The sequence below is a fragment of the Rhinoraja longicauda genome, chromosome 1, assembly GCF_053455715.1.
Source record: "Rhinoraja longicauda isolate Sanriku21f chromosome 1, sRhiLon1.1, whole genome shotgun sequence".
In the NCBI taxonomy this organism is placed as follows: Eukaryota; Metazoa; Chordata; class Chondrichthyes; order Rajiformes; family Arhynchobatidae; genus Rhinoraja; species Rhinoraja longicauda.
In genome coordinates, this window is record NC_135953.1 from 143,648,022 (window position 1) to 143,674,242 (window position 26,221).

Consider the following 26,221-nt stretch of genomic DNA (forward strand, 5'->3'; position numbering starts at 1 on the left):
GTGAGCTCGTCTCGGTGTCCCGGCTCAAACCTGCACACTTGGATCCGGATCAACCAGTCCTGGTCGGCCAAACCCCTAGGAGAGGCCGACCTCCGTTAGTTCCGCTCAGTCCAGGACCCCCCGTTCCGGCAGTTCCTCCAGGACCCCCCGTTCCGGCAGTTCCTCCAGGACCCCCCGTTCCGGCAGTTCCTCCAAGTCCGGAACCCCCGGCTCCTGTGCTCAGGCTGCCCCTCTCCGTACTCGTTATGGTCGCGAAATCCGGCTCCCTGCTAGGTTCCGTACCTCGGGTTCTGGGGGGGGTCATGTAGCGACCATAGAGAATGGTCCGGGTCGTCGAACCCTCAGATTGGCCAGCGAGGTCACGTGTGAACGCGACCGTGGGGATTGGTCCAGAGAGCGACATCGCTGATTGGCCAGCATGGTCATGTGCGCATTTGGCGCCCGAAATGTTTAGTTCGGCGAAGTCTTCGAAGAAGACAGTAAGTTTTTGATGGTTGTCCTTTACCTTGTTGTTTAACTCTGTATTCGAATATTGCGGCTGCAATAAACTTCTTCTACAACCAACAAGTTTTCGGACTTGCCATACTCTCCCCACACCCCCCCCTTTCCCCACGACCTCCCCTTTTCCCAGTACCCCTATTTCCCCCACCACCAAGCCCCCTCCGGACGACCCCTGTTGTCCCCCTCCCCAGTCTCAGACCCCACCACCATTCTCTCTCCCCCAGACACACTCTTAAGGTCCGGGAGGGGGGGGGGGGGGGGGGATAGCGGGGAGAGGGTCTCCCGAGTGTGGGAGAGAGGAGAGAAGCAAGGGGAGAGAGGAGAGGGGAGCCCATACGCACAGATGCACCACGCTGAAAGCCTTCAATAAATCAGTAGGAGGGGGGTTCGGCGAGCTCTTCTCACATGGGCATTTTGACGTCACACGCTGAAGGCCATGGAAAAAACGGCTGTTTTTTTTTATTTTTACTAAAACCTCTGTAACTTAAAAAATACACGTCCGAATCAAATAAAAATATCATTTTCCAGCAGCGTTCAGCGTCGTGATTAAGGCGGTGCAAAAATCGTTGCGCTACGGTTCACCGTTTTTGCCGAAATCAGCCAAAATAACTGAGATTTTAAAAAATTGGACTTTTAAACCTCTGTAACTTAAAAAATATACGACCGAATTAAATTAAAAAATCATTTTCGGCAAGCGTCCAGCGGTGTGATTAGGCGGTGCAGAAATTGTGGCGCTACGGTTCACCGTTTTGCCGAAATCAGCCGAAATCACTGTTACAAACCTGTTACAAACATATATACTCTTCTGAGTTTTAGTATATTAGATAGATAGATAAAATATAGAAGATAGATAGATAGATAGATAGATAGATAGATAGATAGATAGATAGATAGATAGATAGATAGATAGATAGATAGATAGATAGATAGATAGATAGATAGATAGATAGATAGATAGATAGATAGATCGATTTCCGTGAATTTGCAGTATGCTTACATATTTAGCATTATTGATTATGTGTTTAAGCAATGCCCTTCTTCAGTTCTGCTTTAATCTTACATTTTATAATTGCACTTTCCCACATTGAATTCTCCCATTTTCAGTAATTAACCTAAAAGGTTCAACCCCCCCCGAGCACACTCTTCCCTTATCCTGTACCCCCCCCCCGAGCACACTCTTCCCTTATCCTCTACCCCCCCTCAAGCACACTCTTCCCTTATCCTGTACCCCCCCCCGAGCACACTCTTCCCTTATCCTCTACCCCCCCCCCGAGCACACTCTTCCCTTATCCTGCACCCCCCCCCCCCCAGCACACTCTTCCGTTACCCTCTACCCCCCCTCAAGCACACTCTTCCCTTATCCTCTCCCCAGTGCCCGACCTGGACTTGCACCTGTTTCTCTCCTCCCCTTTCCCTCCCACCTTCATTCCTTTCTCTGGATTCACAATCCAGAACTGTCTTAATGTTATCTCACAACTTTTGTCTTTTCATCTCAGTGGTTTGTCTAACCATCTGCCTATCACAACTCCCCCTCATCCATGTCCACCTGCTCAGCTCCGTCCTGCCCCTCTTCTCTTCAGCTTTCAGTCCTCCCCATCACCACAATAGAAGGGTCCTGACACAAATGTCACCTATCCATGTTCTCCAGAGATGCTGCCTGACCCACTGAGTTACAAAGAAAATAGGTGCAGGAGGAGGCCATTTGGCCCTTCGAGCCAGCACCGCCATTCATTGTGATCATGGCTGATCATCCACAATCAGTAACCAGTGCCTGCCTTCTCCCCATATCCCTTGATTCCACTAGCCCCAAGAGCTCTATCTAACCCTCTTTTAAATTCATCCAGTGAATTGGCCTCCACTGCCTTCCATCATCTAAATCATTAATATATATTGTAAATAGTTGTGGCCCCAGCACTGAGCCTAGTAGCACTCCACTCTCCAACTGCCTGCCATTCTGACAGGGACCCGTTTATTCCTACTCTTTGTTTCCTGTCTGCCAACCAATTCTCTATCCATTTCAACACCCTACCCTGTGCTCTAACTTTGCTCACCAATCTCCCATGTGGGACCTTATCAAAGGCTTTCTGAAAGTCTAGATACACTGCATCCACTGGCTCTCCTTCATCCATTTTACCTGTCACATCCTCAAAAAATTCCAGAAGATTAGTCAAGCAGGATTTTGTAGATTAGTGTAAAGGTGTCACTCATGTTATGCGTCATGCTTTTGTAGTTACCATTAGCTTTTGAGTGACCTCTGCTTGCGAGATTGGAGTTAGTGTAAGTGGAACGTGCAGGCGTGAGGTCGTGCTTGCTATGTAGTTAATAAAGTCTTTGGATCGTTATCCAGGTGTAAGGCTTCTGTTATTATACGGTCAGCACAACATTGTGTCAGACGTGTACGGACTTATTCCAAATTCTATTGTTTTCCACTTGTTTTTATTTTAGTTTGTTATTTTTCTACTACGTGCGATGGCTTCTGCTCTCAGGAAACCAGAGATCTTAGTGTTTGATGCAGATCTCGCAGAACGGTGGCGAGTCTTTGAAGAGGATTTTTCAATCTACATTGATGCTGCATACCCTATGGCTGTTCCTGCTCTTCGTGCGTCAATCCTTCTTAATTTGGCGGGCACGGAAGCTGCTCGTCGTGTCAGAAGATTTCACTATGCTAGAGTTGACACTAATGGTGACCAAATTGCTGCGGAGTCTATCCGTGACCCTGAATGTCTCCTACGTAAATTCCGATAATTGTGTGAGTTACAAATCAATCTGAGCATTGAACGCCATAAATTCTTTTCAAGGAATCAAAAACAAGGAGAACCTGTTGAGTTATACGTTAGTGCGCTCAAGCATATCTCTAGTCGATGCGAATTTGGAGATATTCATGATAGTCTTGTTCGCGATCGTTTAATCCATGGCATACTGAATGATAAGTTGTGTGATGAATTACTGCGGGAAGTTGACCTAACCTTAGCGGCTGTTGAAAACCGCTGTTGCATAGCTGAATTGACTGATGCTCACATTAAAACTCTGGGACACTCTGCTGCTCGTGAAATTAATGCAGCTCGCATGTCTTATCAAACTTCTCCTCGTTTATCTCAAGTGCCGGTCACCAAGCTAAGATTGATCGATAATTGCTTCAACTGTGGAGGTTCACATGTCGCAGTTCGTGATCATTGCCCTGCGTATGGAAAACGATGTCGGTTCTGCAACAAACGAAACCATTTCATTAGGTGTTGTCGATCACGCAGTAACAGATTTCAAACGAGACAGTCAGTCAACTCGCTTTCCCATGATGAAGGTTCAATCTCTGAGTTCTCACACCCAGTTCCCATGGTTGTACAAACAGCTGGCGAAAGTGCATGCTTTGTCTAAGTCAGTGCACCAACAGCTAGATCCCAAGGTCGCATTGCTCATTAATGGCAAAACCCTTTATCTCAAAGTCGACAGGAGCGCGCTGCAACATTATTTGTTTGGCTGTCTTCCAGAAGCTGAAAAACACGGAAACCTTATTTCCAACAGACTGCATTTGACACTCTTAAACGGCAGATGTCTGATGCTCCGACTCTGGCTTACTTTGATCCTAAACTACCGATTACTCTTACTTGTGATGCCTCACAACACGGGCTGGGCGCTGCATGCCTTCAGAATGATGGCCATGGCAATAAGCCTGTTGCCTATGCTTCGCGCACCATGACTGACACAGAACAACGATATGCCCAAACTGAAAAAGAACTGTTAGCGGTTGTTTTTGCCTGCAAGAAATTCAATGATTTCGTCTTTGGCCACACTGTCACAATTGAAACTGACCACTTAACTTACACAACATCTCCCGTGACCCCATCTTGGGTTCACCCGCTCAACGTTTATTGTCAAGGCAAACCCGTGCCACAGTGCCTGTAGCCAATCAGGCTTTAGTCCCACAAGTGTTTCCACCGGAGGAGGTTCAATCCAGGTTGCAACAGAAGCGTGACATTCAGAAACGATGGTTTGACAAGACAAGTAGGCCACTGCCACCGCTGACCAAAGGGCAGGTGGTCCGCTTACTGACTGACAGAGGCCATGACCGTATCGGAGTAATTTCTGGAATTGCTTCGGAGCCACGCTCGTATATCGTTCGTGCCGAAGGCGGTACCTACCGACATAACAGTTGACACATCCTGCCTGTGAACGAGTCAGTTCCTCCTCCGTATTATCCAGATCGTACAAGTTCGCTTCCGTTTGCGCCTAGTGGCACTCGCATGCTTTTGCCAGCATAACAATCCATGTCTGCAACAGCTCCTCTGCCTGTTCCATCTTCCCCTCCATATTCATCGCCTGTTCCACAGTTTCCTGCTTCGTCTCCAGGGACGTTGATTCAGTCTCCCTCGCCTGTGGAATCACCTGCTCTCTCCCCGGATAAGAAGAATGGAGATGGTCTTTATCGTACATGTGCTGGTCGTGTTTGCAGGCCGGTTGTGAAGTATCCGGACTATGTTTAACTTTCCTCCAGTTTGTCATCGATTGTTATACATGACGTGCTTAGTTTATGGGTCTGTATCGCTGTTGATTCTTTAAGAGGGGGGATGTAGATTAGTGTAAAGGTGTCATTCATGTTATGCGTCATGCTTTTGTAGTTACGCCCCATTAGCTTTTGAGTGACCACTGTTTGCGAGATTGGAGTTAGTGTAAGTGGAACGTGCAGGCGTGAGGTCGTGCTTGCTATGTAGTTAATAAAGTCTTTGGATCGTTACCCAGGCTTCTGTTATTATACTGTCACCACAACAGATTTCTCTTTCATAAATCCATGCTGACTTGGACCAATCCTTTTATTGCTATACAAAATACGTCGTTATTACTTCTTTAATAATTGACTCCAGCATCTTCCCCATCATCGATGTCAGGCTAACTGGTCTGTAATTCCCCTTTTTTCTCTCTCGCTCATTTCTTGAAAAGCGGGATAACATTAGCTATCCTCCAATCCACAGGAACTGATCCTGAATCTATAGAACATTGGAAAATTATCACCAATGCTTCCACGATTTCTAGAGCCACCTCCTTGAGTATCCTGGGATGCAGACCATCAGGCCCTGGGGATTTATCAACCTTCAGTCCCATCAGTCTACCCAATATTATTTCTCTCCTAATGCAAATTTCTTTCAGTTCCTCTGTCTCCCTAGATCCTCTGTCCTCTAGTACATCTGGGAGATTATTTGTGTCTTCCTCAGTGAAGACAACCAAAGTACCTGTCCAACTCTTCTGCCATTTCCTAGTTCCCCATAATAATTTCATCTGTTTCTGCCTTCAAGGGACCCACATTTGTCTTTACTAATCTTTTTCTCTTAACATATCAAAATAAGTTTTTACTGTCCTCCTTTATATTCTTGGCCAGCTTCCCCTCGTACTTCATCTTTTCAGCCCGTATTGCCTTTTTTGTTACCTTCTGTTGTCCTTTGAAAGTTTTCCAATCCTCTGGCTTCCGGCTACTTTTTGCTGTGTTATACATCTTTTCTTTTAGTTTTATTCCATCCCTAACTTCCCTTGTTAGTCACGGTTGCTTCTTACTCCCCTTAGAATCTTTCTTCCTCTTTGGAATGAAATGATCCTGCATCTTCCGGATTATGCCCAGAAATTCCTGCCATTGCTGTTCCACCGTCATTCCTGCTAGGATCCTTTTCCAGTCGACTTTGGCCAGCTCCAGTTCTTCCAGCACTTTGTCTTTTTTTAAACTCTCTGTAATCTCTTTTGTCTCTGGGTGTTTTGAGTTGTTGAACCAGGCCATGATGCAACCAGTCAGCATGCTTTCCACCACGCACCTGTGAAGGTCTGTGAGATTATTTACGGCAACATACCGAATCTCCTCAATCTGCTAAGAAAATCGAGGTGTTTATGAGCTCTCCGTGATTTCATCACTGTGGTCTTCTTTCCCTCACATTCCATGAAGGGGTGCAATGCACAGGTTTTTCATTATTTATGTGAGGCAGCATGGTGACATGTATTGTCATTTTGTTTTTAAATATAGCCAAATACTCCGGCGCATTTGCTATTAGTGAGGGAAGCAGCCAATTTTAAACTGAAATATGGGAAGCAGAAGGAAGCGATCAGTGATTTGGAGCAACTTTGGAGGTACGATTTAAAACTCCCTATATTTTAGCATTTGGGTCAGTAACATGGATAATCTGGCACTGACAGTGTACTGCAATAGTTTATTTTAATTTGGACTGTTTATTTTGGAAAAATGCCACTATTTTCTCCAGTAACTGTTCCCAATGTTGGGGGAGTCCAGAACCAGGGGGCAAAGTCTAAGAATAAAGGGGAGGCCATTTAAAACTGAGGTATGAAGAAACTTTTTCAGCCAGAGAGTTGTGAATTTGTGGAATTCTCTGCCACGGAAGGCAGTGGAGGTCAGTTCACTGGATGAATTTAAAAGAGAGTTAGATAGAGCTCTAGGGGCTAGTGGAATCAAGGGATATGGGGAGAAGGCGGGCACAGGTTACTGATTGTGGATGATCAGCCATGATCACAATGAATGGCGGTGCTGGCTCGGAGATCCAAATAGCCCCCTCCTGCACCTAGTTTCTATGTTTCTAACTTCTATACTCAATTTACTAGCTGATGAAAGCCCTATGTGCCCAAGAAGACCCTCCCCCTACTTGTTTCAGGTGACGGCTCCCTTATGGATAAAGTGAATGCTCACAATGTTTTTCCCAGGGTAGTAGATTCAGAAACTAGAGAGCATAGACTTTAAGAGGGGCATATTTTTCACTCAGTGTAGCACAAATCTGGAATGAGCTACGCGGAGAATCTGTGGAAACGCATGCAATTATGACTTTTAAAAAATATTTGGACAGATATATGGATAGGATGTGTTCTGAGGGATATGGGAAGAAATGCAGGCAAATGGTTCTAGCCCAATTGGCCAACTTGATCAATGTGGACAAGCTGGACTAAAGCACGTGTTTCTGTGTTGCGATGTTCCATGTCTCTCTGGCTCCAATGTAAAGTATCATTTGAGACTGCATGTATGAAATGTACAGGTACAATTGTGGGCAGCAATGGTTCCATTTCATAACCACAACACTTGGATGCGGGGAAAATGTTTCCACTAGTCGGAGGGTCTGGGACCAGAGGGTGGAGCCTCAGAGTAAAAGGAACATACTTATAGAAATGTACAAAATTATAAAGGGACTGGACAAGCTAGGTGCAGGAAAAATGTTGGGGGAGTCCAGAACCAGAGGCCACGGTGTAAGAATAAAGGGAAGGCCATTTAAAACTGAGGTGAGAAAGAACTTTTTCACCCAGAGAGTTGTGAATTTGTGGAATTCTCTGCCACAGAAGGCAGTGGAGGTCAGTTCACTGGATGAATTTAAAAGAGAGTTAGATAGAGCTCTAGGGGCTAGTGGAATCAAGGGATATGGGGAGAAGGCAGGCACAGGTTACTGATTGTGGATGATCAGCCATGATCACAATGAATGGCGGTGCTGGCTCGGAGATCCAAATAGCCCCCTCCTGCACCTATTTTCTATGTTTCTAACTTCTATACTCAATTTACTAGCTGATGAAAGCCCTATGTGCCCAAGAAGACCCTCCCCCTACTTGTTTCAGGTGACGGCTCCCTTATGGATGTGTACATGAGCCTGAGGGACTTGGATAAAGTGAATGCTCACAATGTTTTTCCCAGGGTAGTAGATTCAGAAACTAGAGGGCATAGACTTTAAGAGGGGCATCTTTTTCACTCAGTGTAGCACAAATCTGGAATGAACTACGAGAAGAATCTGTGGAAACGCATGCAATTATGACTTAAAAAACATATTTGGACAGATATATGGATAGGATGTGTTTTGAGGGATATGGGGAGAAATGCAAGCAAATGGTTCTAGCCCAATTGGCCAACTTGGTCAATGTGGACAAGCTGGGCCAAAGCACGTGTTTCGGTGTTGCGATGTTCCATGTCTCTCTGGCTCCAATGTAAAGTATCATTTGAGACTGCATGTATGAAATGTACAGGTACAATTGTGGGCAGCAGTGGTTCCATTTCATAACCACAACACTTGTTCTTCTTGGATGCGGGGAGAATGTTTCCACTAGTCGGAGAGTCTGGGACCAGAGGGTGGAGCCTCAGAGTAAAAGGGACATACTTATAGAAATGTACAAAATTATAAAGGGACTGGACAAGCTAGGTGCAGGAAAAATGTTGGGGGAGTCCAGAACCAGAGGCCACAGTGTAAGAATAAAGGGCAGGCCATTTAAAACTGAGGTGAGAAAGAACTTTTTCACCCAGAGAGTTGTGAATTTGTGGAATTCTCTGCCACAGAAGGCAGTGGATGAATTTCAAATTCACTGGATGAATGTAAAAATGAGTTAGATTTATCTCTAGGGGCTAGTGGAATCAAGGGATATGGTGAGAAGGCAGGCATGGGTTACTGATTGTGGATGTTCAGGCATGATCACAATGAATGGCGGCGTTGGCTCGAAGGGCCAAATGGCCTCCTCCTGCACCTATTTTATGTTGCTAAACCTTTAGAAAGGAGATGAGTACAAATTTATTAAGTTAGAGGTGAGAATCTATGGAATTCACTGCCACGTCAGCTGTGGGGACTGTCTTTGGGTATTTAAGGTGAAGATTGACAGATTCTAGATTAGTAAGCGTGTCAAGGGGAGAAGGCCGGAGAATGGGGCTGAGGGGGAAGGATAGATCAGCCATGGTTGAGTAGATTCAATGGACTGAATGGCCTAATTCTGCTCCTATGACTTATGAACTTGGTTTTGTTTTTTGTCTAGACAAAATTCTGCAGACGTACGGACTTTGGCACAGCTCATCTCTGCATATTCATTGGTGGACTCCGAAAAAGCCAAGATGTATCCTTTAAGTGGGAAGCATTTTTTATTATTTATAACATTTTATAACATCAAATGGAAGAGTAGCAATGATGGAAGAGTAGCAGCAAATGGAAGAGTAGCAATGATGAGACAAGGAACTGCAGATGCTGTAAGCTCGAGGAAAACACACCGTTGGAGTCACTCAGTGGGCCAGGCAGCATCTGTGCTGGGCATGGGCATGCAATGCTTTGGGTCGGGACCCTTCAGATTGATGGAGTTGGGGAGAAAAGAGGTGCGGGTGAGGTAAAGCCTGGCACGTGATAGGCGGATACAAGTGAGGGGATGGTTGGCAGATGGGTGCGCTAAGTGATAAAGGCTATGGGTGAAAAGGAAGCAACAATGTTGTGGGTAAGGAGGGAAGAGGAGGAGTGAAATGTAAAACGAGTGGAAGGGCGAGGGGAAAGAGGGAGGATGCAAGGGAAATGTGAGGCTTGGTTGCGGGAGATGAAAGTACGGAGGAAAGGAAACCAGTAAGATAACGAGGATGGTCTCAGGGAATGGACGGATTAGGGACAGCCAGCATCGTTTTGTACGTGTAGGAAGGAACTGCAGATGCTCGTTTAAACCAAAGATAGACACAAAGTGCTGGAGTAACTCAGCTGGACAGGCAGCATCTCTGGAGAGAAAGAGTGGGTGACCTTTCGGGCCGAGACCTTTCTTCAGTGGGACCTTTCTTCAAATGCCTTACGAACTTGATTAAGTATTTTGAGGAGATGACGAAGGAGATTGATGAAGGTGGGACGGTGGATGTTGTAGACATGGATTCTGTAAAATCTTTTATAACGTCCATCATGGTGGGCTGATCCTGAAGATTAAGATGCATAGGATTCATGGTGATTCAGAACTGGCATCTTCATAAAAGATAGAGTGTTGTGGTGGAATGAATACTTCTGGTTGGAGGTCTATAACTAGCGGACTTCTTTAGATATATATTCTTTGACTGTGTCCCCTGGTTATCCTATTATGCCTTGCTCTATTCACCTGTTGAAATGTCCCTGGATAGATTGAGAAATCTTAAAGATTTTTAAGAATAAGTTTCATGGTTATGCTTACATTTCCTACACATACATGTCCAGACTTAGTAAGCACCTGCCTTCACTTGAGGCGATGTCTTTCAAAGTGGATGTTGATGCCTTGGAGAATTCACATGGTGCCACATACATCAGGAAGAAGGCTGGAAAAGTGGCGGGTGAAACCCTACCAAAGGACCGGGGGTATGTGGCAAAAGTTAATTTATATATATTACTATAATATATATATGTTCCCGAAATACAGCCAATAGGGTACACGATAGTGCAACAATGTTAAGGGGCACTTTATTCACCATGCTGCGGTGTGCAGCATCAAGTTTTGTTCAAAATGGTGGGCTATTGTGTATCATTTTGACTGTATTTCGGGCACATCCCCCATAAAATAAGCATTGCCATGTTGATCTAATACGTCAATGTTCAATGTTGTCATTAAACGCGTGCTTCGTTGAACGATGACTCCTGAGGTAAATGCTCAAATTTTCATCAAGTTAAAGTGTGACCACTCGATGATATTAAAATTGTGCGTCTTTTTTTTCCATCAACCGCTGTCACAACGGGGACCCGATGGGTCCACGGGTCGTCTAGTATTTTTTTAAAGCTCAGAATGAAGATAGTTTTTCAGGTTTTATCTCCACTTGAGTGGTATCGAGAGGAAAACTGATTCCTGCTCAAAGATTGAAGGACAAGTGTTCGTTGACATAGTGAACCTCCTGTTGATTTGCTTTCTTTGTCATTGTATCGATCAACTGCACCCAGCACAGATTTGCATTGATTTGACAAGGAAATCAAGGACAAATTGATCTGCCCCATTTCAAAGCTTCATGATTCTGCAAATTTCACAATCATATCATATCATATCATATATATACAGCCGGAAACAGGCCTTTTCGGCCCTCCAAGTCCGTGCCGCCCAGCAATCCCCGTACATTAACACTATCCTACACCCACTAGGGACAATTTTTTTTTTTTTACATTTACCCAGCCAATTAACCTACATACCTGTACGTCTTTGGAGTGTGGGAGGAAACCGAAGATCTCGGAGAAAACCCACGCAGGTCACGGGGAGAACGTACAAACTCCTTACAGTGCAGCACCCGTAGTCAGGATCGAACCTGAGTCTCCGGCGCTGCATTCGCTGTAAAGCAGCAACTCTACCGCTGCGCTACCATGCCGCCCATAGTTATAGTTATCATCATTCATTCTGCTTGGTAGAATTGTTCCTGCTGACAGTGCTTTTTGTTTTGCAGACAGGGTGATATCAAGAAAAAGAAGAAGAAAAAGAGAGGTTTTTTCTTTAGATTTCTTTCTTCCAGTTATAAATTTGAAGTACCGTATGTTTATTTTGTGATTGATATAATGTTCATTTACTTTGATGTTTAGTATCCTAGTTAGCTCCACCTGAACCTTGAGCCATTAGTGTGGAGATACAGCACAGAAACAGCCCCTTCGGCCCACCGTGTCCGCGCCGACCAGCGATCCCCGCACATTAACACTATCCTACACCCACTAGGGACAATTTTTACATTTACCAAGCCAATTAACCTACAAACCTGTACGTCTTTGGAGTGTGGCAAGAAACCGAAGATCTCGGAGAAAACCCACGCAGGTCACGAGGAGCAGGTACAAACTCCATACAGACAGCACCCGTAGTCAGGATGGAACCCGGGTCTCCGGCGCAGTGTACTTGAATAACTTGTGAAAGCATGTCGTTGGAATTTATTTTCTTAATAACACCCAGTCCTACCCAGCTATGCAATTTATGACACTTTAGCTACTTAAACATGTAGCTGAGCAGAGTGGAGCTCACTCATTGTGCATGCTTAAAACAAACCTGAGGAAGTTGAAACGCAGCAAGTTCTGCGGAGATGTGAGACCAAGCAGTTGGCTTGCCACCCGGCATCAAGAGCTCGTATCAATCTCGAGTTCCTGGATGGAACACATGAACATTCCTGTATCTGCCACTGAGGACAGAGGAGTGGACAGACAGTCGTGGTACTGGTTCAATCCTGACCCGAAGAAGGGTCTCGACCCGAAAAGGTCTGAAGAAGGGCCTTGACCCGAAACGTCACCCATTCCTTCTCTCCCGAGATGCTTCCTGACCTGCTGAGTTACTCCAGCATTTTGTGTCTACCTTCAATCCTGATCTCTGCTGTTTTGTGATATGGTTAACCACACGGAGATCTCCTGCCTGCTGTAGCTTCCTCCCACATCTCCATAGTGTGCTGGTTAGACAATTATGATAGAGTTGATGAACGTTACTCAGAGAGCCAGCATAGGCTTTACACAAAATAGCTAATCATCACAGTCACAATCATACTTTATTAGCCAAATATGTTTTGCAACATACAAGGAAGTTCATTTGCCATAAAGTCATAACAATAAAAGGCAACAGGACACACAAAATACATTTTAACATGAACATCCACCACAGTGACTCCTCCACATTCCTCACTGTGATGGAAGGCGAAAAAAAGTTCAATCTCTTCCCTTCTTTGTTCTCGGGCCTTCTGTTGATGGGACGTTCTTGACTCCCGTAGCCAGCCGCATTTGGGCCCCCGCATCGGGGCGATCAAGCTCCCGCATCGGGGGAATCTCAGCTCCCCCGCGCTGGGCGATCTACCCCAGGTCGGGGCTGGTCGAACCTTCTGCGAATCTCAGCTCCCCCGCGCTGGGCGATCTACCCCAGGTCGGGGCTGGTCGAACCTTCTGCGAATCTCAGCTCCCCCGCGCTGGGCGATCTACCCCAGGTCGGGGCTGGTCGAACCTTCTGCGAATCTCAGCTCCCCCGCGCTGGGCGATCTACCCCAGGTCGGGGCTGGTCGAACCTTCTGCGAATCTCAGCTCCCCCGCGCTGGGCGATCTACCCCAGGTCGGGGCTGGTCGAACCTTCTGCGAATCTCAGCTCCCCCGCGCTGGGCGATCTACCCCAGGTCGGGGCTGGTCGAACCTTCTGCGAATCTCAGCTCCCCCGCGCTGGGCGATCTACCCCAGGTCGGGGCTGGTCGAACCTTCTGCGAATCTCAGCTCCCCCGCGCTGGGCGATCTACCCCAGGTCGGGGCTGGTCGAACCTTCTGCGAATCTCAGCTCCCCCGCGCTGGGCGATCTACCCCAGGTCGGGGCTGGTCGAACCTTCTGCGAATCTCAGCTCCCCCGCGCTGGGCGATCTACCCCAGGTCGGGGCTGGTCGAACCTTCTTCGAATCTCAGCTCCCCCGCGCTGGGCGATCTACCCCAGGTCGGGGCTGGTCGAACCTTCTGCGAATCTCAGCTCCCCCGCGCTGGGCGATCTACCCCAGGTCGGGGCTGGTCGAACCTTCTGCGAATCTCAGCTCCCCCGCGCTGGGCGATCTACCCCAGGTCGGGGCTGGTCGAACCTTCTGCGAATCTCAGCTCCCCCGCGCTGGGCGATCTACCCCAGGTCGGGGCTGGTCGAACCTTCTGCGAATCTCAGCTCCCCCGCGCTGGGCGATCTACCCCAGGTCGGGGCTGGTCGAACCTTCTGCGAATCTCAGCTCCCCCGCGCTGGGCGATCTACCCCAGGTCGGGGCTGGTCGAACCTTCTGCGAATCTCAGCTCCCCCGCGCTGGGCGATCTACCCCAGGTCGGGGCTGGTCGAACCTTCTGCGAATCTCAGCTCCCCCGCGCTGGGCGATCTACCCCAGGTCGGGGCTGGTCGAACCTTCTGCGAATCTCAGCTCCCCCGCGCTGGGCGATCTACCCCAGGTCGGGGCTGGTCGAACCTTCTGCGTTCTTTGGAGCTTCCCAACATCTACCCAAGACTGCGAGCTCCTCGATGTTGAAGTCAAGCAGGCCACGGTTGGAGCATCGATCCCAGGCAAGAGATCGCAGGCTCTGATGATAACTCCACGGCCACACGATGGGGGTCAAAGTCAGTCTCGAGCAAGGCCGCCAGCTCCACGATGTTAGGCCGCAGAGCGACCGGAGATACGATCTGGAAAACAATCGCATCTCCGGCAAGGTAAGAGATTGAAAAAAATGTTTCCCCCGAACCCCCCACATAAAACAAACCAGAGAACATTAACATAAACTTTTAAAACACACTAAAAATAACAAAAAAGACAAAAAGACAGATAGACCGTTGGCGAGACAGCCATCGCTAATTTAGATGATTTTGATCTTGTTGACCTGTGAATGTAAACCACATCCATCTCGTCTCACTTTTTATTGTGTAGGTAAGCTACCCAAAAATTATGATCCGAAAGTGACTCCTGATCCAGAGCGGTGGCTCCCCATGAGGGAACGTTCATATTATCGTGGGAGGAAGAAGGGGAAGAAGAAGGAACTCATTGGGAAAGGAACTCAAGGAGCAACATCATCTGGAGCAAGTGAACTGTGAGTGTTTGCCACGGGATTGTTCTTACTCTGTACCCGTAGGGAAAGATGCAAGTCGACATTTGGCAAAAAATCAGGTGTTGAGGATTGACATCCTCCTGTGCTCCAAGATTCTGCTAGTTTTTCTGCTAATATCTGGTCATCCAAGGTCAAAATTAAACAAGAAGTGTCTGTAAGGTTTAAGAAGTGTGAGGGTTAATCCCCGGGATGACGGGACTGTCATATGAGGAAAGACTGGGGTTGTATTCACCGGAGTTTAGAAGGATGAGAGGGGATCTTATAGAGACGTATAAAATTATAAAAGGACTGGACAAGCTAAATGCAGGAAAAATGTTCCCAATGTTGGGGGAGTCCAGAACCAGGGGCCACAATCTAAGAATAAATGGGAGGCCATTTAAAACTGAGGTGAGAAATAACTTTTTCACCCAGCAAGTTGTGAATTTGTAGAATTCTCTGCCACAGAAGGCAGTGGAGGCCAATTCACTGGATGAATTTAAAAGTGAGATAGATAGAGCTCTGGGGCTAGTGGAATCAAGGGATATGGAGAGAAGGCAGGAATGGGGTACTGATTGTGGATGATCAGCCATGATCACAATAAATGGCAGTGCTGGCTCGAAGGGCCGAATGGCCCTATTTCCTATGTTAAGTCAGCAGGAAATAAAACGGTGCCAAAAGGGGCTGAGTTATAGGGAGAGGTTGGGCAGGCTAGAAACCTATATCTTGGAGCACAGGAGATTGAGGGGTGATCTTGAGGTGTATACAATCATGAGGGGAATAGACAGGGTGAATGCACATATTATTTTTCCCAGAGTAGGGGAATAAAGAGGTAGAGGGCATAGTGAGAAATGTGAGTAGCTGGAGTGAGACTGGTCTTTAATTATGCTGAATTCATCTCTTCTGATGTGAGTAAACCTATCCCGGAGAATTATTTCCAATAGATTCCCTACCACTAACGTGAGGCTCACCCGCCTCTGATTCTCTAGTTTCTCTCTCTTTTTCTCCATAAATAAAGGGACAACACTAACTACTCTCTGGTATAAGGAGAGTAGCCCATGGATACTCTCCTTAGGAGAGTAAGCCACTAAGGATCTTAGTGGGTCTTTAGTGGACCTTGCCCGTTACTAAAGATGCAACGATTTTCATTAATGTTCCCACAATTTCCTGTCTGGTTCTCTCAATCACATGGGATAGATCCTGTCAGGCCCTGGGGATTCATCTACCTTAATGCTTATCAAGAGCTCCAAATATTGGCACCTAAATCTCAACCAGCCCTTGCCTTGCATATTAGTATTCTCTACACTGACCTCACTGTCCTCCCCCTTAGTGTATAGAGATCCAAAGTATTAGTTTATTATCCTACATCCCCTGGTTCCAAGCACAAATTCCCTCCTTTACCCCAGATCGGTCTTATCTGCTTCCTGGTTGCCCTTTTGTTTTTAATGTAAGTATTAAAAGCCCTTGTAATTTTTATAATTTGAGCTGCCAAAGCCATTTCATGGCCCCTTCAAATAGCCCACCTGAGTTCTTTCTATTACTTGCTTTATATTCCTCAAAGTCCATGTGTGATTTAATCATCTCAAACCTTGTATACATTTGCTCTTTAATTTTGACCAAATGTACCGTCTCTGGTCATCCAAGGCTCCCTTACATTGTTTTCCGCACCCCTCCGTGTCACTAGCACATACCCTCTCAATGATTCACATCCATCAGATGTGTAGTTATCCAATAACTGCTATCAGTGTATACTCCCGAGCTCCTGCCTAATAGTGTTGGAGATTGTCTTGCTTCAGTTTAGTACCTTTCTGCCAGATCCAGACTTATCCCTATTCAAAGCAATCTTAAAACGTATGGAGTTGCGATCACTATCCTCAAAATGCTCTTCCAGTGAAACACAGTCACCTGGCCAGACTCGCTTCCCAATACAGGGTCTATTTCCCTTCTCGGTTGGACTAGAGGACAGAGGATCTAGGGGGGTAGAGGAACTGAAAGAAATTTTCATTAGGCGAGAAATAGTATTGGGTAGACTAATGGGACTGAAGGATGATAAATCCCCAGGGCCTGATGGTCTGCATCCCAGGGTCCTCAGGGAGGTGGCTCCAGAAATAGTGGACGCATTGGTGATCATTTTCCAATGTTCAATAGATTCAGGATTAATTCCTGTGGATTGGAGGATAGCTAATGTTATCCCACTTTTTAAGAAAGGAGCGAGAGAGAAAACAGGGAATTACAGACCAGTTAGCCTGACTCCGGTGGTAGGAAAGATGCTGGAGTCAATTATTAAAGAGGTAATAATGGTGCATTTGGATAGCAGTAAAAGGATAAGTCCAAGTCAGCATAGATTTATGAAAGGGAAATCATGCTTGACTAATCTACTGGAATTTTTTGAGGACGTGACAAGTAAAATGGATGAAGGAGAGCCAGTGGAGGTAGTGTATCTAGACTTTCAGAAAGCCTTTGATAAGGTCCCGCACGGGAGATTGGTGACTAAAATTAGAGCTCATGGTATTGGGGGTAGGGTGTTGACATGGATAGAAAATTGGTTGGCAGACAGGAAGCAAAAAATAGTAAACGGGTCCTTTTCACAATGGCAGGCAGTGGCGAGTGGAGTACCGTAAGGCTCGGTGTTGGGGCTGCAACTGTTTACCATATATATTAATGATTTGGAAGAGGGAATTAGAAGCAACACTAGCAAGTTTCTTGGATGACACAAAGCTGGGTTGCAGTGTAAACTGTGAAGAGGATGTTAGGAGGTTGCAGGGTGACCTGGACAGGTTGAGTGGCAGATGCGTGGCAGATGCAGTATAATATAGATAAATGTGAGGTTATCCACTTTGGCGGCAAAAACAAGGAGGCAGATTATTATCTCAATGGAGTTAGGTTAGGTAAGGGGGAGGTGCAGCAAGACCTGGGTGTCCTTGTACACCAGTCACTGAAAGTTGGCGTGCAGGTACAGCAGGTAGTGAAGAAAGCTATTGGCCTTCATAACAAGAGGATTTCAGTATAGGAGTGAAGAGGTTCTTCTGCAGTTGTATAGGGCCCTGGTAAGACCACATCTGCAGTATTGTGTACAGTTTTGATCTCCTAATTTGAGGAAGGACATCCTTGTAATTGAGGCAGTGCAGCGTAGGTTCACGAGATTGATCCCTGGGATGGCGGGACTGTCATATGAGGAAAGATTGAAAAGACTAGGCTTGTATTCACTGGAGTTTAGAAGGATGAGAGGGGATCTTATAGAGACATATAAAATTATAAAAGGACTGGACAAACTAGATGCAAGAAAAATGTTCCCAATGTTGGACGAGTCCAGAACCAGGGGCCACATTCTTAGAATAAAGGGGAGGCCATTTAAAACTGAGGTGAGAAGAAACTTTTTCACCCGATAGTTGTGAATCTGTGGAATTCTCTGCTACAGAGGGCAGTGGAAGCCAAATCACTGGATGAATTTAAAGGAGAGTTAGATAGAGCTCTAGGGGCTAGCGGAATCAAGGGATATAGGGAGAAGGCAGGCACAGGTCATTGATTGGGGACGATCAGGCATGATCACAATGAATGGCGGTGCTGACTCGAAGAGCCGAATGGCCTCCTCCTGCACCTATTTTTTATGTTTCTATGACTATCCACATACTGTTTCAGAAAATCCTCTTGGATACAGCTAACAAATTCTTTCTTGTCTAAGCCTTCAGCATTGAGCAAGTCCGAGTCTATTTTGGGAAAGTTAAAATCACCCACTTAGACAACCCTGTTTCTTTGGAATCTTTTGCTTGTCTCCATGTCCTACATCTCCCACTTGCTATTGGGGGACAATAGTGCAGTCCCATTAGAGTGCTTGCACCTTTCTTATTTCTAAGCCCTACCCATATTGCCTCAACAGCCAAATCCTCCAGTTTGTCCTCTGAATGCCGCTGAGACAGCTCCCTGATTAGGTTTGCTACTCCTCCCACTCATCCTCCATGGAGTTCTTGCATTGACATAAACACACTTCAGTCTATCAGCCTCACCATGATCCTTCATCTCTCCCCGCCTGTCATTCCTGAGAGAGTTTAAGAATAAGGGGTAGGCCATTTAGAACTGAGATGAGGAAAAACATTTTCAGTCAGAGAGTTGTGAATCTGTGGAATTCTCTGCCTCAGAAGGCAGTGGAAACCAATTCTCTGAATGCATTCAAGAGAGAGCTAGATAGAGCTCTTAAGGATAGCGGAGTCAGGGGGTATGGGGAGAAGGCAGGAACGGGGTACTGATTGAGAATGATCAGCCATGATCACATTGAACGGTGCTGGCTCGAAGGGCTGAATGGCCTCCTCCTGCACCTATTGTCTATTGAGACCTATCAGGAAAAATGTTTCCAATGTTGGGCGAGTCCAGAACCAGGGGCCACAGTCTTAGAATAAAGGGGAGGCCATTTAAAACTGAGGTGAGAAAACACCTTTTCACCCAGAGAGTTGTGAATTTGTGGAATTCTCTGCCACAGAGGGCAGTGGAGGCCAATTCACTGGATGAATTTAAGAGAGTTAGACAGAGCTCTTGGGGCTAGTGGAATCAAGGGATATAGGGAGAAGGCAGGCACGGGTTACTGATTGTGGATGATCAGCCATGATCACAATGAATGGCGGTGCTGGCTCGAAGGGCCGAATGGCCTCCTCCTGCACCTATTTTCGATGTTTCTATGGTCCTGACTTCTACTTTCCCATCACTCCATCCAATTGCTGACCTACTAATCTGGTTCCTCGCCCCGTCAGGGCGATCAAGCTCCTGCATAGGGGGGGGATCTCAGCTCCCCCACGCCGGGCGATCTACCCCAGGTCGGGGCTGGTTGATCCTTCCGCGTCCTTTGGTGCTTCCCGCCATCGGTCTCTACCCGAGACTGCGAGCTGCTCGATGTTTAAACCTGTCCTATCCATGTTTCTGACCGCATGTGCAGTAAATGTTAATGTACCTATGTGCTGTCTGAATGTGTGTGGAAGTTGTACATGGTTATTCTGTTCTTGATTCAGTGATGCCAGCAAGACTGTGAACAGCCCCCCCACATCGCCGAGACCTGGGATTGCGGCAGCGGTAGCAGCTTCCAGCAACATCGTGCCTCCTCGGCAACAGAAGCCTTCAGCAGCCTCCAAGAAAAAGCAGCAACAAAAAAAGAAGAAAGGTGCAAAGGGGGGATGGTGACACTGACCGATGGTCTGAACCATAGTGTGCGTCAAGTTGGAACAATCAATGTAAACATGTTGTGGTGTTAAAGGAGTTTTAATAATAAATGACTCAGTGACATCCTTTTAAATGCTCGAATTTGTTTCATAATATTTGCAGATTAAGTGAAACGCCTACAGGAATACATTACTTTCTATATTTGAGAGCTAATCAAATAATGCATGCACACATTCCTTTGTCTTGCTTTGACGTTCTCATTCCAATAACTGTGCTGAGAGGGTGGGATCAGGGATCGAGGGAGTGGGTGAAGCAACTGAAACAATAGAGATGGCGCACAAAAAGTCTGCAACAGTTCATATGTTTGTAGATGGGATGAGAATGTTTGCCTGGACTCCTACCACACAAATAATGCTTTTTTTCTCAAACAAAAGAAACAAGCCAAGATCCCCCCCAAATATGCTCTTCCGTTTACAATTCTATTTTTGATTAGTCAGAGGTTATGGGAGAAGGCAGGAAAATGGGGTTAGGAGGGAGAGATAGATCAGCCATGATTGAATGGTGAAGTAGACTTAATGGGCCGAAAGGCCTAATTCTACTTCTATTCCTTATGATCTTAGAAAAAGATTGCATCTTGTATCTTGTGGTCATCACTTCTGAAGAATCCACCAGGGACTATCCTGGAAGTATCCTATACCCACTAGGGACAATTTTTAACACACCCACTAGGGACTTTCTTTTATATTTACCAAGCCAATTAATCTACAAACCTGTACATCTTTGGAGTGTAGGAGGAAACCGAAGATCTCAGAGAAAACCCACGCGGGTCACAGGGAGAACGTACAAACTCCGTACAGACAGCACCCGTAGTCGGGATGGAACCCGAGTCTCCGGCGCTGCAAGGCAGCAACTCTACCTCTGCGCCATCGTGACTGCCCAGTTTACTCTTTGCAAGAGCAAAGTGCCATGGAACTCAGTGGGTCAGGCAGCATCTGTGGAGGGAATGGACCGCTGAGGTTCAGGTTGGGTCAGTCTGGAGATGGGTCCCAACCCCAAATGTTAGCCGTCAATTCCTCCACAGATGTGCTCTGGCCCACTGTGTTCCTGCTGCATTCTGTTGTTTGATCAGGATTTCAGCGTCGGAGAGTTCTTGTGTCTCCATGATCATTCCCCGCGTGATCATTTAATCTCTGCCCAATTGTTTTTGACCTAAGCTGGGAGAAAATGCTCTTTGCAATTTATTGTGACGCTGTATAACTGTAGTGTGGTACAATGTGTGGCTCGTATAACTAGGGTTAAGCATGGGAAATAGGTGCAGGAGGAGGCCATTTGGCCCTTCGAGCCAGCACCGCCATTCATTGTGATCATGGCTGATCGTCCACAGTCAGTAACCCGTGCCTGCCTTCACCCCATATCCCTTGATTGCACTAGCCCCCAGAGCTCTATCTAACTCTCTTTTAAATTCATCCAGGGAATTGGCCTCCACTGCCTTCTGTGGCAGAGAATTCCACAAATTCACAACTCTGGGTGAAAAAGTTTTTCCTCTTCTCAATTTTAAATGGCCTCCCCTTTATTCTTAGACTATGGCCCCTGGTTCTGGACTCACCCAACATTGGGAACATTTTTCCTGTATCTAGCTTGTCCAGTCCTTTTATAATTTTATACATTGCTATAAGATCCCCTCTCATCCTTCTAAATTCCAGTCTTTCCAATAACTGGGATAATATAACTTCATCTGTGTGTCTGGGAGAGGAAGGCTGTGTGGGGTGGTGTGACTGGGATGATATAACTGCAGGGCTGTGTGACTGGGCTACATCTGTGACTGGGGAGGAGGGTGGTATAACTGACTCTAGACATGTACGATGGTATAACTTAAGTCTGAGGAAGGGTTTCAACCCGAAACGTCACCCATTCCTTCTCTCCAGAGATGCTGCCTGACCTGAGTTACTCCAGCATTTTGTGTCTACCTTTGATTTAAACCAACATCTGCAGTTCTTTCCTACACATAACTGCTACATCTGTGTTTGTAGAATGGAGGTCAATATGAGGCAGTATGACAGGGGTGATAGAAGGCAGGGTGGTGTGATTGTGTGGGGTGATATGACTGGGATAATATAACTGCTACATCTGCGTGTCTGGGAAGGAGGGCAATGTGGGAGGGTATAAATACATATGGCTGTTTTTGGCAGTGAGTGTGGAGGTGTACCGGCGAAAAAGAAATTGCGGAACATTTGGATAGTAGTAACAGGATCGTTCTGAGTCAGCATGGATTTACGAAGGGGAAAACATGCTTGACTAATCTGGAATTTTTTGAGGATGTAACTAGGAAAATGGGCAAGGGAGAGCCAGTGGATGTAGTGTACCTGGACTTTCAGAAAGCCTTTGATCAGGTCCCACATAGGAGATTAGTGTACAAAAGTAGAGCACATGGTATTGGGTGTAGGATACTGACATGGATAGAAAATTGGTTGGCAGACAGGAAACAAAGAGTAGGGAGTAACGGGTCCCTTTCAGAATGGCAGGCAGTGACTAGTGGGGTACCGCAAGGCTCGGTGCTGGGACCGCAGCTATTTACAATATACATTAATGACTTAGATGAAGGGATTAAAAGTAGCATTAGCAAATTTGCGGATGACACAAAGCTGGGGGGGCAGTGTGAACTGTGAGGAAGATGCTATGACGATGCAGGGTGACTTGGACAGGTTGTGTGAGTGGGCAGATGCATGGCAGATGCAGTTTAATGTGGATTAATGTGAGGTTATCCACTTTGGTGGTAAGAACAGGAAGGCAGATTATTATCTGGAAATTGGAGGAGCAGCACCTCATATTTCGCCTGGGCAGTTTGCGGCCCGGTGGTATGAACGTCGACTTCTCCAACTTCAGATAGCTCCTCTGTCCCTCCCTTCCCCTCCTCCTTCCCAGATCTCCCTCTATCTTCCTGTCTCCACCTATATCTTTCCTTTGTCCCACCCCCGACATCAGTCTGAAGAAGGGTCTCGACCCGAGATGCTGCCTGACCTGCTGAGTTACTCCAGCATTTTGTGAATAAATCGATTTGTACCAGCATCTGCAGTTATTTTCTTATATTATCTGAATGGTGTCAGGTTAGGAAAAGGGGACGTGCAATGAGATCTGGGTGTCCTTGTTCATCAGTCACTTAAAGTTAGCATGCATGTACAGCAGGCAGTGAGGAAAGCTAATGGCATGTTGGCCTTTATGACAAGAGGAGTTGAGTATAGGAGCAAAGAGGTCCTTCTGCAGTTGTACAGGGCCCTGGTGAGACCGCACCTGGAGTACTGTGTGCAGTTTTTGGTCTCCAAATTTGAGGAATGACATTCTTGCTATTGAGGGAGTGCATCGTAGGTTCACTAGGTTAATTCCCGGAATGGCGGGACTGTCATATGTTGAAAGACTGGAGCGACTAGGCTTGTATACACTGGAATTTGGAAGGATGAGAGGGGATCTTATTGAAACTTATGATTATTAAGGGATTGGACACGCTAGAGGCAGGAAACGTTCCCAATTTTGGGGGAGTCCAGAACCAGGGGCCACAGTTCAAGAATAAGGGGTAGGCCATTTAGAATGGAGATGAGGAAAAACTTTTTCACTCAGAGAGTTGTAAATCTGTGGAATTCTCTGCCTCAGAAGGCAGTGGAGGCCAATTCTCTGGATGCTTTCAAGAGAGAGCTAGATAGAGCTCTTAATGATAGTGGAGTCAGGGGGTATGGGGAAAAGGGAGGAACGGGGTACTGGTTGTGGATGATCAGCCATGATCACATTGAATGGTGGTGCTGGCTCGAAGGGCCAAATGGCCTCCTCCTGCACCTATTGTCTATTGAGGCTGTGACAGGGGTGCAGCTGTATACAACTGGCTGCATTGAATAAATTGTATTAGCCAAGTATGTATAGTAGGAAAATAACTGTAGATGCTGGTACAAATTGAAGGTATTTATTCACAAAATGCTGGAGTAATTCAGCAGGTCAGGCAGCATCTCAGGAGAGAAGGAATGGGTGACGATTCGGGTCGAGACCCTTCTTCAGACTGAGTATGTAGCCAAGTATGTATACATAGAAGGAATGTGCCTTGGTGCTTTGCTCGCAAGTAACAACACAATATACAGTAAACAATTAAAAATAAAACGTGAAAAATAAAATAAAATACCTTAGCAAAAGGAGGCTACAGACATTTGGTTGTTGAGTAGAGCTGCTGCTCGTGAAAAAAAGCTGTTTTTATGTCTGGCTGTGGCGGCTTTGACAGTCCGGATTCGTCTTCCAGAGGGAAGTGCTTTAAAGAGTTTGTGGCCAGGGTGAGAGGGGTCAGAGATGATCTTGCACGCTCGCTTCCTGGCCCTTGCTGTGTACAGTTCGTCGATGCGGGGAAGGTTGCAGTCAACAAATAAAGCTCTGTTGAACTGTTGAACTGTTGAACAACCTTCTCGGTTATTCGAATGAAGCGCTGTAGCCTCCGGATGTCCTGCTTGGTGGCTGAGCCAAACCAGACCATGATGGAGAAGGTGAGGACGGACTCAATGATGGCAGTATAGAATTGGACCATCATTGCCTGTGGCAGATTGTGTTTCCTCAGTTGCCGCAGGAAGTACATCCTCTGTTGGGCCTTTTTGACTGTGGAGTCGATGGTGGCCTCCCATTTAAGGTCCCTGGAGATGATGATTTTAAGGAACGTAAAAGACTCCACAGATGTGGCTGTGGTGTTGTTGATGGTGAGTGGGGGGATGGGAGGGGGAGCTCTCCTAAAGTCTACAATCAATTCCACTGTCTTAAGAGCATTGAGCTGTAGGTTGTTGGGATGGCACCAGGACGCCAGCTGTGTCACTTCCTGTCTGTTGGCAGATTCCTCCCCATCCTGGATCAGTCCAATCAGGGTTGTGTCGTCCACAAACTTGAGAAGGTTGACAGAGGAGTCTGTGGAGGTGCAGTCGTTGGTGTAGAGAGAGTAAAGGAGAGGGGAGAGTACGCAGCCTTGTGGTGCTCCTATGCTGAGGGTCATATGCTGGAAGGTTAGATCACATGGGATCCAAGGAGAGATAGCTGAAGGGATAGCAAATTGGCTCCATGGAAGGAAGCAGAGGGTGATGGTGGGAGGTTGCTTCTCGGACTGGAGGCTTGTGACTATTGGTGTCCCTCAGGGTTCAGTGCTGGACCTGTTGAAGGGGAAGGTGAAGGGGAAAAGATTTAATCAGAGCCTGAGCAATAACTTTTTCACACAGAGGGTGGTGGGTGTATGGAACAAGCTGCCAGTGGAGGTAGTTGAGGCTGGGACTATCCCACCGTTTAAGAAAGTTAGACAGGTACATGGATAGGACAGGTTTGGAGGGATATGGACCAAGCACAGACAAGTGGGACTAGGGTAGCTGGGACATGTTGGCCGGTGTGGGCAAGTTGGGCTGAAGTGCCTGTTTCAACACAGTATCACTCTATGACTCTAGTGTAGCAGGGACATGTTGGCCGGTGTGGGCAAGTTGGGCTGAAGGGGCTGTTTCCACACTGTATCACTCTATGACACTAGTGTAGCTGGGACATGTTGGCCGGTGTGGGCGAGTTGAGCTGAAGGGCCTGTTTCCACACTGTATCACTCTATGATTCTATGGCCCTCTATGACTGAGGAGGTGGCTGTGACTGGGGAGGTGGAGTTATGACTGGGGGGATGTGTAGCTGTATAAGTCTGTGTGGGGAGGTGCAGTGTATATAAACAGATGTCTGTGGGCAGGTGTGGCAGTGAATGGGCAGGTGTGGCAGTGAATGGGCAGGTGTAATCTGGTCTGTGGGCAGGTGTAGTGTAGTCTGTGGGCAGGTGTAGTCCAGTCTGTGGGCAGGTGTTGTCCAGTCTGTGGGCAGGTGTCGTCCAGTCTGTGGGCAGGTGAAGTGTAGTCTGTGGGAAGCTGTAGTCCAGTCTTTGGGCAGGTGTAGTGCAGTCTGTGGGCAGGTGTAGTGTAGTCTGTGGGCAGTCATTGTCCAGTCTGTGGGCAGGTATAGTCCAGTCTGTAGGCAGGTGTAGTCCAGTCTGTGGGCAGGTGAAGTGTAGTCTGTGGGCAGGTGTAGTGTAGTCTGTGGGAAGCTGTAGTGCAGTCTTTGGGCAGGTGCAGTGTAGTCTGTGGGCAGGTGCAGTGTAGTCTGTGGGCAGGTGTAGTGTAGTCTGTGGGCAGGTGTAGTGTAGTTTGTGGGCAGGTGTAGTGTAGTCTGTGGGCAGGTGTAGTCCAGTCTGTGGGCAGGTGTAGTCCAGTCTGGGCAGGTGAATTCCAGTCCAGTCTGTGGGCAGGTGTAGTGTAGTCTGTGGGCAGGTGTAGTGTAGTCTGTGGGCGGGTGAAGTTTAGTCGTCTGTG

At 46.8% G+C, this 26,221-nt stretch overlaps 1 protein-coding gene across 1 annotated transcript in view; it reads left to right on the forward strand.

Moving 5' to 3' along the window:
• The window catches only part of srp72 (signal recognition particle 72), a 71,996-nt gene extending 51,995 nt beyond the window's left edge, over positions 1–20,001 (forward strand). The window contains exons 14-19 of the mRNA XM_078407928.1: positions 6,500–6,603; positions 9,259–9,336; positions 10,434–10,571; positions 11,636–11,673; positions 14,582–14,741; positions 19,733–20,001. Of these exons, the coding sequence (XP_078264054.1) occupies positions 6,500–6,603; positions 9,259–9,336; positions 10,434–10,571; positions 11,636–11,673; positions 14,582–14,741; positions 19,733–19,901 (687 nt within the window). The 3' untranslated portion in view covers positions 19,902–20,001. The remainder of the gene's footprint in view (positions 1–6,499; positions 6,604–9,258; positions 9,337–10,433; positions 10,572–11,635; positions 11,674–14,581; positions 14,742–19,732) is intronic.
• Positions 20,002–26,221: the final 6,220 nt, after the last annotated feature.